Below are 13,380 nucleotides of genomic sequence, written 5' to 3'. Positions count from 1 at the left end.
TGTGAAATTAACGTGCAAGTGGCTGAGCATTCCACAGACACGTGTACCCTTAATGTAGTTCTCGGGGATATTCAGCGTGACACAGTATGACAAGGCTGGCCCTTTGAAATACAGGTACAACAGAAACAGGAAGAAAGAGTGAGAGAAAGTTGTGGTGAAAGAGTACAGAAGGGTTCGCCACCATCCCCTGCCGGAGCCTCGTGGAGCTTTAGGTGTTTTCACTCAATAAACACTCACAACGCCCGGTCTGGGAATCGAAACCGCGATCCTATGTCCGCTGCCCTAACCACTGGGCCATTGCGCCTCCACATATATACACAGTAACGTTCTTTTAAAAAAAAAATTAACATGCACACACGCTCATAATGTATGTTGATATGCTAAGTCTACCAATGATCCTTCAATCCATTGGGATATGATTCCTTTTTATGTAGATTTCTAACCTTGATGAAATATTCAATTTACTATATTCAAAATGCATCGATAATTTAATTATTTGTAATTTGAATTAATTGAATATAGAAGCAATTGTAGATTATAAGAAATCAATGTTGTTTAAAATTGGAGTTATTTTAATAAATTGATGTCTATCTGTATCTGTCGATTTCTCCATTTTCCTTTCTGTTACATAAATGATAATATACCCATCTGCATCAATGAGAAGCTAACATTATTTTAGTATTTCACTGATGCACTGGATTAAACTGGGGAATTTAGATGCTAACATCCCTTTAAGAGGTATATATATTGTCATATATATATATGTGTGTGTTTCCAGCTGCTAAGCTAAGAAACTTCTCTAGTTTTTAATCGTTCATCTTTTTTCATTCATTTAACATATATTACATACTAATGTTCTTGAGTTAAATTAACTTTGTAACCTGTAACTCGTTACTTTTTCTAATAACTTCTAGGATCATACCCCTATAAATACTCATGTGTTTCTATCATTTTTGCCTCACTATTGTCCTTCACTGCTATTTCAGTTTTCCAGTGGCAAAGCTAGCCATTTCTTCTTCCATTTCTTGTCCACAATGAGAGAAATGTGTCTGCATGGATGATGGTGCTCTTGCTTTTAATGAGTCTGCAAAGAAAGAAACTTGGAGATGCTATTATGAAAGACTGCTGAATGTGGAGTATGAATGGGAGGTGAAGAGTCTGCCAAATGTTGACCCATTTGAGGGACCAGCTACCCGAATCGACAGTACTCTGGTAGATAATGCAATTAGGGATATGAAGACAGCGAAAGCCCCCTGCCCATCAGGAATTACTACTGAGATGCTTAAAATATCTGGCAGTGTGGGTTATGGTTTAGTCACCCATATTGTAAATCAAGCAGTTCATGAAGGAGTCATACCTAATGACTGGTGAAGCAGCACTATAGTCAACTGCTACAAAGGTAAAAGTGATACTTAGATAGAAATAATTACAGAAGTATGAAATTGTTGGATCAGGTGATGAAAGTTGTGGCGAGAGTCATAACCCAACTAATTAGGGAGAGAGTTAGTCTAGATGAGATGCAGCTTGGTTTTGTGCCTGGTAGAAGTAACACTGGTGCTATATTTCTGGTAAGGCAACTGCACAAGAATTACCTAGCCAAAGATAAACCTTTGTATTTGGCTTTTGTTGACTTGGAGAAAGCTTTTGACAGTCCCTTGATCCCTTACCTGGTGGTCAATGTGGAAACTAGAGATAGATGAGCTGTTAAGCTTTGTACAGGGATGCTACCAGTAAGGTGAAGGTGGGCAATGTGTATAGTGAAGAATTCAGGGTACATGTAGGAGGTTCACCAAGGACCAGTACTCACCCCTCTCTTGTTCATAATAGTCCATCAGGCAATAACAAAGAAATTCAAGACAGGCTGCCTCTGGGAACTTCTCTATGCTGGTGACCTTGCTCTTATACCTGAACTAGAGAAGAAGTTCTGGGTATGGAAGCAAGATCTAGAATAAAAGGGCCTTAGAGCCAACCTAGCAAAATCCATAGTCTCAGTCAGTAGGAAGGCAAACAAATCACAAATCACTTCAGGTAGATGACCCTGCTCAATCTGTACAAATGGTGTAAGTAGAAACTCCATAAGATGCACCCAGTGTAAGCTTTGGACACATAAAAGGTGCAGTAATATCAGAGGAAGGTTAACAGGAAAACTAACGTTTGTATGTAGAAGGTGCACAGGTTCAATAAACACTGAAAATGCACAGAAAATACACTCCATCAACTGCCAGGGTGGGGGGGGCGAGCTAGAGGTAGTAGATAGCTTCCAGTGACCAGGTTAGTAGTGAAGTTAGATGCTCCTAGAGTGTAGCTGTGAGAATAAGATTAAGCTGGGCAAAGTTCAGAGAGCTCCTACCCCTGCTGGCAACAAATGGCCTCACCCTCAGCATGAAAGGCAGATTGTTTGATGTCTGTGTGTGAACAGCTATGCTGCATGGTAGTGAAACATAGGCTGTGACAGCCAAGGCCAGGCTTAGGCTTGAAAGAAATGAATCCAGTATGTTTTGCTGGATGTGCAATGTCAGCTTGCATATTCAACAGACTGTAAGTATCTTGAGAGAAAAGTTAGGCATAAGAGGAATCAGATGTGGTGTGCAAGAGAGACAACTGCATTGGTATGGTCATGTGATGTGTATGGACAAGGACAGCTGTGTAAAGAAGTGCCAATCTCTAACTGTGGTAGAGGTAGACCCAGGAAGACATGGAATGAGGTGGTGAAACATGATCTTCAAACTTAGAGCCTCACGGAGACAATGACTAGTAACCAAGAGCTTTGGTGATGTGCTGTGCTTGAGAGGACCCATCAAGTCAAGTGCACCTATGCTGGTAGCACATAAAAACATCTCTTGAATGCTGGGCCTCACGTAGGCAAAACGACTGAGTTCCTTTTGAGCGTTAGGCCTCACAGAGGCAAAATGGTTGAGTTCCTTTCAAGTGTTGGGCCTCATGGAGGCAATGACCAAGACCTTTGTCATTATGTTGTGCTTGAGAAGAAGACTTGTCAAAATCACAGTTGTGGCAGATACCAGTGTCACGGAAATTTGCACCCATGCCAATGGCACCAGTGCCAGTGGCATATAAAAGCACCCATTATACTCTCAGAGTGGTTGGCGTTAAGAAGGGCATCCAGCTATAGAAAACCATGCCAAATCAGACTGGAATCTGTGCAGCTCCCCAGCTTACCAGCCCTGGTCAAACCATCCAACTCATGCCAGCATGGACAACACGTTAAATGTTGATGATGATGATGATTGTGTGTGTGTGTGTGTGTGTGTGGAAACTCTGATTATGGAAGCCACTACTGCATAGATCCTCATTACACATTGTTTTAAGGTAGCATACTAACAGAGAGAAAGGAGAGAGAGAGAGAGAAATTTAAGAGGATGGCAGAGGGCATCATCCTCATCATCATTATAACTTAACATCCACTTTTCTATGCTTGCATGTGTTGGACAGAATTTGTTGAAGCAGATTGTCCACAACCAGATACTCTTCATGTTATCAAGCCTCACCTTTGTCCATGCAATGTAATATTTACCATAACCAGACATGTTTTCTCTAGAAACAAACAACATAATGTTTTTGACAGTGACATGATGTCAACATTAGTGTACATGCAAACACATACATACATACACATATACATGCATTCATACACACATGCATACACACACACACTCTCTCTCACACACACACACACACACATGCATGCACGTATGCAACAGTCTCATTTCAGTTTCTATCTACCAAATTCATTCACAAGACATTAGTCAATTGGTTAGCCCAGGGCTCCAATAGAAGGCAAATGCCCAAAGTGTCACACAGTGGGATTGAACCAGAAACCATGCTGTTGCAAAGTAATTTTCTCAAGCATACAGCCATGCCTGTAACTACATTATTTTGAGTATTTCATTTCGAACACAATACAAAGATAGAGTTTTATTAACTATTCGTTTGTTTAGTAAATGGTGAGGTGGAAGTTAATGTATAGATTCCCATTTTAGAAATTTCTGACTTACAAAACTGGTGAGTAAGTATTGCATTGGGAATATTGACAGTAAATTTTTCAAAAGCTTCTTCCCTGAAATAATCAATCAAATTCAGAAGTGAAATATTTCAGAAATTTCCTGGAATGCTGTACTTGAGTGCCTGCTTTTTATAACTAGACACATCAATGATGGAAATCTGATTGGAAAATTTTCTGTCTTAGTAATTTATTTATTAATTTTTCGTTATCACATGAGCCAGTGCACTCTGCAATAGCTGGAGACCAGCATAAAGGAAGCAATTTAAAACATAAAGGGAGAGATGCATCAACTGTTATAAAATAAAAACTACAACTTGTTTTTATAACTATGATGCATCAATGATGAAAATCTATGTTTTGCTTCATTTTGCTTTTGTCCTTTAATTTTCTTCTCTGCCATATTTTATTAAACAAATGGATCATGGATGTAGTTGTTTTTAACGATAACATAGGTGACTCAGTTCTAGTTCATTGACCAAAAACTGAAACATCTGGTACCTACTGTGCTCTTAATAGAACCACATACATGTGCATACTCGGGTTGATTGGGTGTTATACTAACAGTCCAAAAGATCAAGCATCCAGCTATCTCCAACCCTGCCCATCGTGTTGTACATAGGTGTCATGTGGAACTTGCTGGTCACTGTTTGCCAGTAGTATAAGTACTGCATAATTAATTATAATTATGTGAAGCCCATTATTCTGGGCCTCACAGAGGAGCTGACAAGGGACCGAAACTTCTGGTGGTTTGCTGTGCTTGAGAAGACATGTCAAACTAAGCAAAATCATGGCCACCCATACATTCAGGCATGTGCTCTATGTCCCTCACTTAGCTGAATGGTCCTAGTTTTGCTGGTCCATGGGTACTTGTACCATGTAAAAGTACCTGTTCCAGTGTCACATTAAAAGCACCCAGTACACATTGTAAAGTGGTTGGCATTGGGAAGGGCATCCAGCCATAGAAACCATAGCAAACAAACAAAATGGAGTCTGGTCAACTCCTGTCAAACCCTCTAACTCATGCCAGCATAGAGAATAGGCTAATTGGTATAGTACTTTGTTTTTTTAAAAGTTATATAAACCATATATATCAAAGGGATGTGTTATAATACTATTCTACATATACAAAAACAGCCATACCAACAATCCAACATACCTCCATCATCAGCTGCCCGACAGATATCATTATGGTTTCGACACCTGGGCTGCACCATTCAATCTGGTTGTGTGCATATGTATGAATACACACATACATGCCTACTCACATAGTCACATGCAAAAAAATAGCCTGGCAGTCAAAATTTGACTACTATGACATATGACTCAATAAATGACTACTGAGGCATAATGCCAACAAACCTTTGGCAGGAAGGTCTTAAAGGAAACAACAACACAAACACCAAATATATTCAATTTAATTTATGATGTGACCATGATCCTATAGAAAGATTGGATATGGATTTAGGAAGTCAACCATTAAAAGTCAACTGCAGAAATCTGATAAAGAAAATATGGAAACATGTAAAGTAAAAAAGATAAAACTTGAACAGAGTTAAGTATTTTATCACGTACGCACACACACGCGCACACAAGTATTGCACATAAACACACACACAAAAGGATGATGATGATGATGATAATGATAATGATCCTGGAAGGTGTAGCACTGAATTTTAGGATTGAAAGCTATACCAACTGCTGAACTGGATTTTTCTTCATAGTAGCAAAGGATCTATATTCTCTGTCTATGGTACAGACTCAACACTGGAATAGCTTAGCATTTAAAGGCCAGTAACTTTTCAACATTAATTTATACAGTTTTTGATGAATGAATTCTAAGAATGTAGCTTTGTTCCCCTTAGTTCAAAACAAGTCATTTTTTGGATGGAAGAATTGAAAGAATTAAAAAGTAAAGAGAACACATATGCATACAGACACATGCACACACAGCCATATAAAAATTCACATAGTTTGAGTGAAGGAAACTGCAGTTTACCTGTGTTGTAATTGATAGGGCATTTGTTTTTTTAAGCAATACATGCAATGTGTGATTCTTGTCAAAAATTATGAAAGGCAGTGAATTGGCAGAGTCATTGGAGCATCAGATAGAATGCTTTGTGGTATTTGTCCTGGTTATCTGCATTCTGAGTTCAAATCCTGCTAAGGTTGACTTTGTCTTTCATCCTTTCAGAGTTGAATAAAAAAAAATGCACTTGGTAGAGTGCCCTGCCCTCTTGTAGCATCCCCCTACTTTCCCCAACTCATACACCATTGACCATCCCCAACCCCTGTGTCTATGTCTCCTTGCACTCATCTTTCAACTCTACCCAATCTATACAGCTATTGTTTACCTCCCTTCCCCTATCTCTCCCCACCCCATACACTCTTGCAAAACCCCACTCATTCACACTTGTAGTTTCTCTGTCCTCACTCACTTCTGCTCACTTCATACCTTGAGGAATCACCTGGACACCTCATCACCATTATTTATCTCTACACAGCTACAACTGATTCACTTCTGACTCTCTCCCCTAAATGTGAATAGCCATGTATATCCTCTGCAACAAAAACCTTAACCCTCTTCTCCTAGCATAAAGCTATTCCCCACCCCTCGGATTTCATAATGTATGGCAAACTCACTAGCACCAGTGACATGAAAAAATGTGCCCAGTATCGAGTGTAAAGTGGTTAGCATTGGAAAAAAACATCCATCTATAGAAACCAAGCCAAAGCAGACACTCAAGCACAATGCCGTCCTCAGACTCATCAGATCCTGTCAAACCATCCAACCCATTGCAGCTGGTGCTGTTGCTACTGCTGCTGCTGATGATGATATAAGAATGTCATGTTGAATGCCTTGTGGTGTTTGTTTCAGCTCTTTACACTCTGAGTTCAAATTCTGCTAAGACCAAATTGGGTAGTACACTTAGTACATTGTCTCTTAACACTACCACCTGGCACTTTGGGTACCTTTTATGGAGTTCACTCTGTTATTAGCATTCAAATCAGGTCATCAGTTTCAGAATACTTTATTCTCTCCCACCCCTCCCGTCAGTCTTGGAGGTCCTGTAAACAGTCATGTGTCAAAATTGTTTTTTTCTCCAGACTAAAAAAATAAGTCCTTATTCCAGCACAGTATGCTCTTGTTTATGTTTACAATGTGACCCTCACTTTTTATAGCTAAAATTTAGTAACATATTTTAATTTCTCATATAATGCTGACCCTTTCCCTTACCATGTACAATCATGGTTATTCATGTTCTTTCAGAATTTTTTTTTTTTTTACATCATTTAACATCTATTGTCCATGCTGGCATGGGTTAGACAGTTTGACTGGGCTGGCATGCTGGAAGGCTGCACCAGGCTCCAGTCTGATTTGGCATGGTTTTCTATAGCTGGATGCCCTTCCTAATGCCAACCACTCCGAGAGTGTAGTGGATGGTTTTACATGCCACTAGCATGGGTGTTATTTGCATGACACTGGTATCTGCCACTACTGATTTTGCTCGGTTTGGTGGGTCTTCTTTTCAAGCACAACATAATGCCAAATGTTTCCTTCATTGCCTCCATAATGCCCAACACTTAAAGGAACTCAGCTACCTCACCTCTGTGAGACCCAACACTCAAAAGGAACTCAGCCACTTCAGAAATTATTGTAAGAAAAGCTGCAAGCTGGTAAAATTGTTACTGAGGCAGACAAAATGTTTAGGAACATTTCTCCTGCCTCTTCGCATTCTGAGTTCAAATGCTGCCAGTGTCAACTTTACCGTTCATCCTTTCAAGGGTTGATAAAATAAGTGCTTGCCATGTACTGCTATTGATCCAAATGACTTCCCTCCACCCCTCAAAATTACTGGTGACCTGCCAAAAATAGAAAGAAATATTACTGCAAAGAATAAAACATGAATCATATAAAATGAAAAAAGAAAAAAAAAGCAACAAACTCAAATGCAGCCATTTAGACTGGCACGGTTCCTGATTTTGGTTAGTAACATTTGTGCAAAAAGCTATTGAATAAATCCTGCAGCACACTTTCCAAAATAAAGGTCGATATTCATAAAATTGAGTTTATCACTTTAAAGCCATCACAGTCTAATTCATCATGATTCTCTAAATAACTATTGACATTCGTTTTTTATTTAACTTTTCATCAGTCTCATTCTATCATTTCATTATCTTCTTTTCCATAGGCTTAATATTGCTCTCAACTATTTCAAATTTCCTTGTTTTTCTCAGCAAATTCTTGATTTAAAGATAAAATTTTAAGCTGTAAGCAGTATAGCTGTTATTTTAAGGGATGTCTACAAAAGATTTTTTTTTTCACCACTACTTTCATACATCATTAAATAACTTGTACATTTTAAACTAAAATCATTTATATTTAATTATCACTCTATTCAATAGAATGTATTACTACAAATGCCACCAACATCCTGACAATTAACAATTGCCATTAGATATACAGTATTTTATTACAACAGGCAATGAGATGTGTACATTAGTAGTTAGATGTTGCAGGATTACTGTCTCCAAGATCTTCATTGCCATATTTTTTTTCGTCGTATTTATATATTTTTTTACAGTCTAATATAATACTGCAGCCTAGTTTTACCCTCATTTATATTTTAAATTTCTCATAGTAAGCAAAATAAAATATTGCAATATATGAAAGTATACAGTATACATGTGCATATAACATTGTGTAACATGTGTGTGTGTGTGTGTGTGTTGCATATTATAGCTTCTGTTTTCTCATTGTAGCCACTCCACCTTCCCTTCTTGTCTGGTCAACCAACTGTCATATTCTCAGTCGGTATTCACTGGTGAAACTAAAGAAAGGTAAGCAAAGATTTGTTCAGAATGTCTTATTCTCTTCCTGTTTCTCTTTAGAAGAAACTCTTCCTTTTGTAGGCATAACCAACCTCAACCACCAACAACTGACAATGTTCAGAGCTAGTCCACCTGAGCAAGAAGCCAATCCACATTAGCCTACACCCATAGGCATTGTTAAAATTGTTATGGCTGATAAATGAATCCTTTGTCAGATTTACAAGCTCCCTTCTGCAGTTTTTTCCCCCCTTGTTTATAGATATTTCTTTATTGCCCACAGGGGGCTAAACATAGAGGGGACAAACAAGGACAGAGAACATGTTTAAGTTGATTACATCAACCCCAGTGCGTAACTGGTACTTATTTAATCAACCCTGAAAGGATGAAAGGCAAAGTCAACCTCAACAAAATTTGAACTCAGAATGTAACACATTTCGCCCGGCATGCCAACGATTCTTCCAGCTTGCCACCCTCACTTGTTTATAGATAGACAGACTGGATCATTTCAAAGTTGGTGTCCTGGCAACAGATATAGTGTAATACTTGTTTGTGTATCAGTGATGATAGATAATAATAAAACAATAGGTTGGCTTAAATGGTAAATCACAAGACTGGATTCCAAATTCAGTTTCATATTTTGGTACCTTTAGAATTTTTTTTTTTTTTAATTCACTTTCTTTTTAGTTTCCATAGGCACAGGCGTGGCTGTGTGGTGAGAAGTTTGCTTTCCGACCACATGGTCCCTGGTTCAGTCTTACTGCATGGCACCTTGGGTAAGTGTCTTCTGCAATAGTCTCCGGCCAACCAAAGCCTTGTGTGTGGATTTGGTAGACAGAAACTGTGAGGAAGGCGGCGAGCTGGCAGAAACGTTAGCACACCGGGCAAAATGCTTAGCGGTATTTCATCTGCCGCTGCGTTCTGAGTTAAAATACCTCCGAGGTCAACTTTGCCTTTCATCCTTTCTGGGTCGATTAAATAAGTACCAGTTATGCATTGGGGTCAATATAATCGACTTAAGCCGTTTGTCTGTCCTTGTTTGTCTCCTCTGTGTGTGGCCCCTTGTGGGCAGTAAAGAAATAAGGAACTGAAAAAAACCCATCATTTATATACGTATGTCTCTGTGTCTGTCTCAAACCAGCTTGACAGCTAGTGCTGGTTTATTTACATCCCTGTAACTTAGCGGTTCAGCAAAAGAAACTAATAGAATAAGTACCAAGCTTAATAAAAGTACAGGGGTCGATCCGTTTGACTAAAATCTCTTCAAGGTGGTGCCCCAGCATGACTGAAATGACTGAAACAATTAAAAGATAAAAGATAAAAGTTGTTTTAATTATAATAAATTTTGTGAACAACATTGTTATTGGTTAAAGGTTTTCAAGATGTTATCATGATGCTAATGCTGGATTTAATAATGAAGATGATTCATGTTATATTATCTTCTATTAATAGTTAATCTTTTTCTTTTACTTCAGATTCCGAATCTCCTGATCCAGATATGGTGTGGCCATTTGCTGCTGCCATCAAAATTGTGACCACCTCACTGTGTACAACCCGGGTTGCAGTTGGTTTGGAAAATGGCTTCATTGTTATCTGGGATTACCACTTAGGTAACATTTATCCTCTGCAATTATTCATTAGACTATTTAGATACATTAAGTTCTGATTTCAAATCCTGCCAAGATCAATTTTGGCTTTCATCCTTCTAAGTTCAATAAAAATGAGCTCCAAATCAGTAACTGGAGTTGATCTTAATCAATGATGTCCCAAATTGTTAGACATTGCCTATGTTAAAAATTGATTATATATCTAATTACAAGGCTTTGTCATCATCCAAAATTACTTCTGTAATATAATTTTGCCCACTTAAAGTTTGAAATTATGCATTTACTACACTACTTTATAAAAGCAAGTAGACTGTCGCTGTGTACAACCCGGATTGCAGTTGGTTTAGAAAATGGCTTCATCATTATCTGGGAATAAATAAGCATTATATTTGGCAGAGTAATTTGAATGATAAAGGGTTAAATAACATGCAACACTCTTAAAAGAATTTTAAATATTGAGATTCTAGATCTACTATGCCTGGGGCGGGGGTGATAAAATGAGAATAGATAGTAGAGAGCTAGCCCATTAAATAATTTATAGTGGTGTGCAAGAGAGACGACTGCGCGGGCATGGTCATGTGCTGCGTATATATGTGTGAAGAAGTGTCACTTCTTAACAGTGGAAGGAACCGTGGAAGAGGGAGACCTAGGAAGACATGGGATGAGGTGGTGAAGCATGACCTTTGAACATTGGGCCTCACAGAGGCAATGATGAAAGACCGAGACCTCTGGAGATATGCTGTGATTGAGAAGACCCAGTAAGTAAAGTGAGATCACAGCCGTAGCCTAAAGCAGTGTTGCATAACCAGCCCATTTAAAAAGTACCTTTGAATTGTCAGGTGACACACGGTGTTTGAGGAGACCTGTTGAGTCAAGTAAAATCAAATGACAATCAAATGGAAATTGTAGTTGTGGCGGATGCCTGTGCCGCTTCACTGGCTCTCATGCTGGTGGCACACAATAAGTACCATTCATGCATGGGTCATTGCCAGTGCTGCCTGACTGGCTCCCTGTGTCGATGCCCCCACTCCCACCCCCATCCCACTCAACTGGCTCCTGTGCCAGTAGCATGTAAAAAGCACCATCTGAACATGGCTGATGCCAGTGCTGCCTGACTAGCTCTCGTGCCAGTGGCATGTAAAAAGCACCCACTACACTCTCAGAGTGGTTGGCATTAGGAAGGGCATCCAGCTGTAGAAACATTGCCAGATCTGATTGGAGCCTGGTGAGGCCTTCTGGCTTGCCAGTCCCCAGTCAAACCGTCCAACCCATGCCAGCATGGAAAATGGACATTTAACGATGATGATGATGATGATAATGAATTTCATTATTTCAATATTCAGTGTTCAAATTCTACTAGGCTTTAATTTTTTTTTTTTAATTTGATCTCCTTTGGGTAGTGATGGTGGTGTGGTTGTAAGGATATGAGTGGGGATAGTGGGAGTTGTTGTTGTTGGTGTTGTCATCATTAACGTGATCTATCTATGCTGTCTATCCTCATTTTATCTACCCCCCCCCACTCCAGGCATTGTAGATCTAGGATCTCAATATTTAAAAGTCTGCTTATTCTTTTAAGAGAGTTGCATGTTATTTAACCCTTTATCATTCAGATTACTCTGTCAAATATAATGCTTATTTATTCTCATTATTTTGAATTATTCATGCATTATCTCATAGCTTCAAGGTTCCACTGTTATGATTGTTTACATTTAGAATGATATTCTAGGGTGGGTGTGAGAAGCCAAATCCACCAGTTTAAATGCTAAAGTGTGAAGCAAGATATAGCTGCTATTTCTTGCAAGTTGAGGGATCACATAGAAGCTCCATTGTTGGCTCATTCTCTTTTGATCTGACAAATTCAGTACCAGTTATGTGCTGGGCTACATTAACTAGACTCTACTGCAGTTTTTGACACACTGATGAGAGAAACCATTTTAGAGATCTGCTATTATCTGGGACTGTTTTGTTTCCAGTTTATATTCTCCGATTTATCCCTCTTTGTACTTAACTTCATTTCTTTTTCTTTCCGCAGCTACTTGTTATGGATTATACCTCCCCAAATATGCAAAGTTAACGTTTAAATTGATACTGGAAGAATTTTTGGTTGAGTTTACATGAAAATATTTGGTTTCAATTAACATTTCATTCTGTTTTACTATGAGTCTTAAATTGTATTTTAGAAAGAAACAACTAAGGGTTAGTGATAGGAAGATTGTCTGCCTGTTTAAACAATGCCTTCTGTAAATTGTAATTATCTAACCCAAACTAGCATGGAATAAGAGACATAAAATGAATGTCTAAATAAAGTAACAGTTACCTTGTAACAAAGCTAATACTTAATTCAATTTCGTCTTTTATTTCAAGCCTTATTTTATTTTATTTATTTTTATTTTTATTTCAAAAATTTTTTACTATTTTTAATTAATTAATTTTTTAATTAGCCTGTAATTGTCTTTTTAATTATCCTATGATTTAATTATTTAATGATTTCAATTCTTTGTTAATTTAATTTATTTTTTTACTTTTTGATTTTTGAATCTTAAAAAGGTTTCTGAGAGATTTTTCAGTTAATTAACCACTTTAATTATTCTATGATTTAATCATTTAATTATTCAAATTTCTCAGAACTGAACAAAATTTCCTCCTCTTTCATTTTGCTTCACATTTAATGTATTCTTGTTAGTATTTCTTTAACTAATTGCTTTTCTCTATTTGAGTGACATCTCATTTAGAGTATTGTCCTTGAGTCTTCCCTCACATCCTTTTAAATCCACTTAACATTTTCTTTTATATTTTCTTATATTCCATATTTCTATACTTTACTCCAATATTTTATTTAGTGTTTTAAATGTTTAAATGAACTCTTTATCTCTATTTATATTTTCCTGTATTATCATACACCCCTAATATATATATAAGATCGGA

The 13,380-nt window shown here is 37.8% G+C and overlaps 1 protein-coding gene across 2 annotated transcripts in view; it reads left to right on the top strand.

The window, feature by feature from the left end:
• The window catches only part of LOC106875092 (WD repeat-containing protein 93), a 104,255-nt gene that overhangs the window by 40,626 nt on the left and 50,249 nt on the right, over positions 1-13,380 (top strand). For both annotated transcript variants that reach the window (XM_014923071.2, XM_014923069.2), the window contains exons 9-10: positions 8,783-8,860; positions 10,324-10,458. In XM_014923071.2, the coding sequence (XP_014778557.1) occupies positions 8,783-8,860; positions 10,324-10,458 (213 nt within the window). The remainder of the gene's footprint in view (positions 1-8,782; positions 8,861-10,323; positions 10,459-13,380) is intronic.

The sequence above is a fragment of the Octopus bimaculoides genome, chromosome 3 (genome assembly GCF_001194135.2).
Source record: "Octopus bimaculoides isolate UCB-OBI-ISO-001 chromosome 3, ASM119413v2, whole genome shotgun sequence".
NCBI classification, from domain to species: Eukaryota; Metazoa; Mollusca; class Cephalopoda; order Octopoda; family Octopodidae; genus Octopus; species Octopus bimaculoides.
This window is presented reverse-complemented; position numbering and strand designations above follow the sequence as displayed.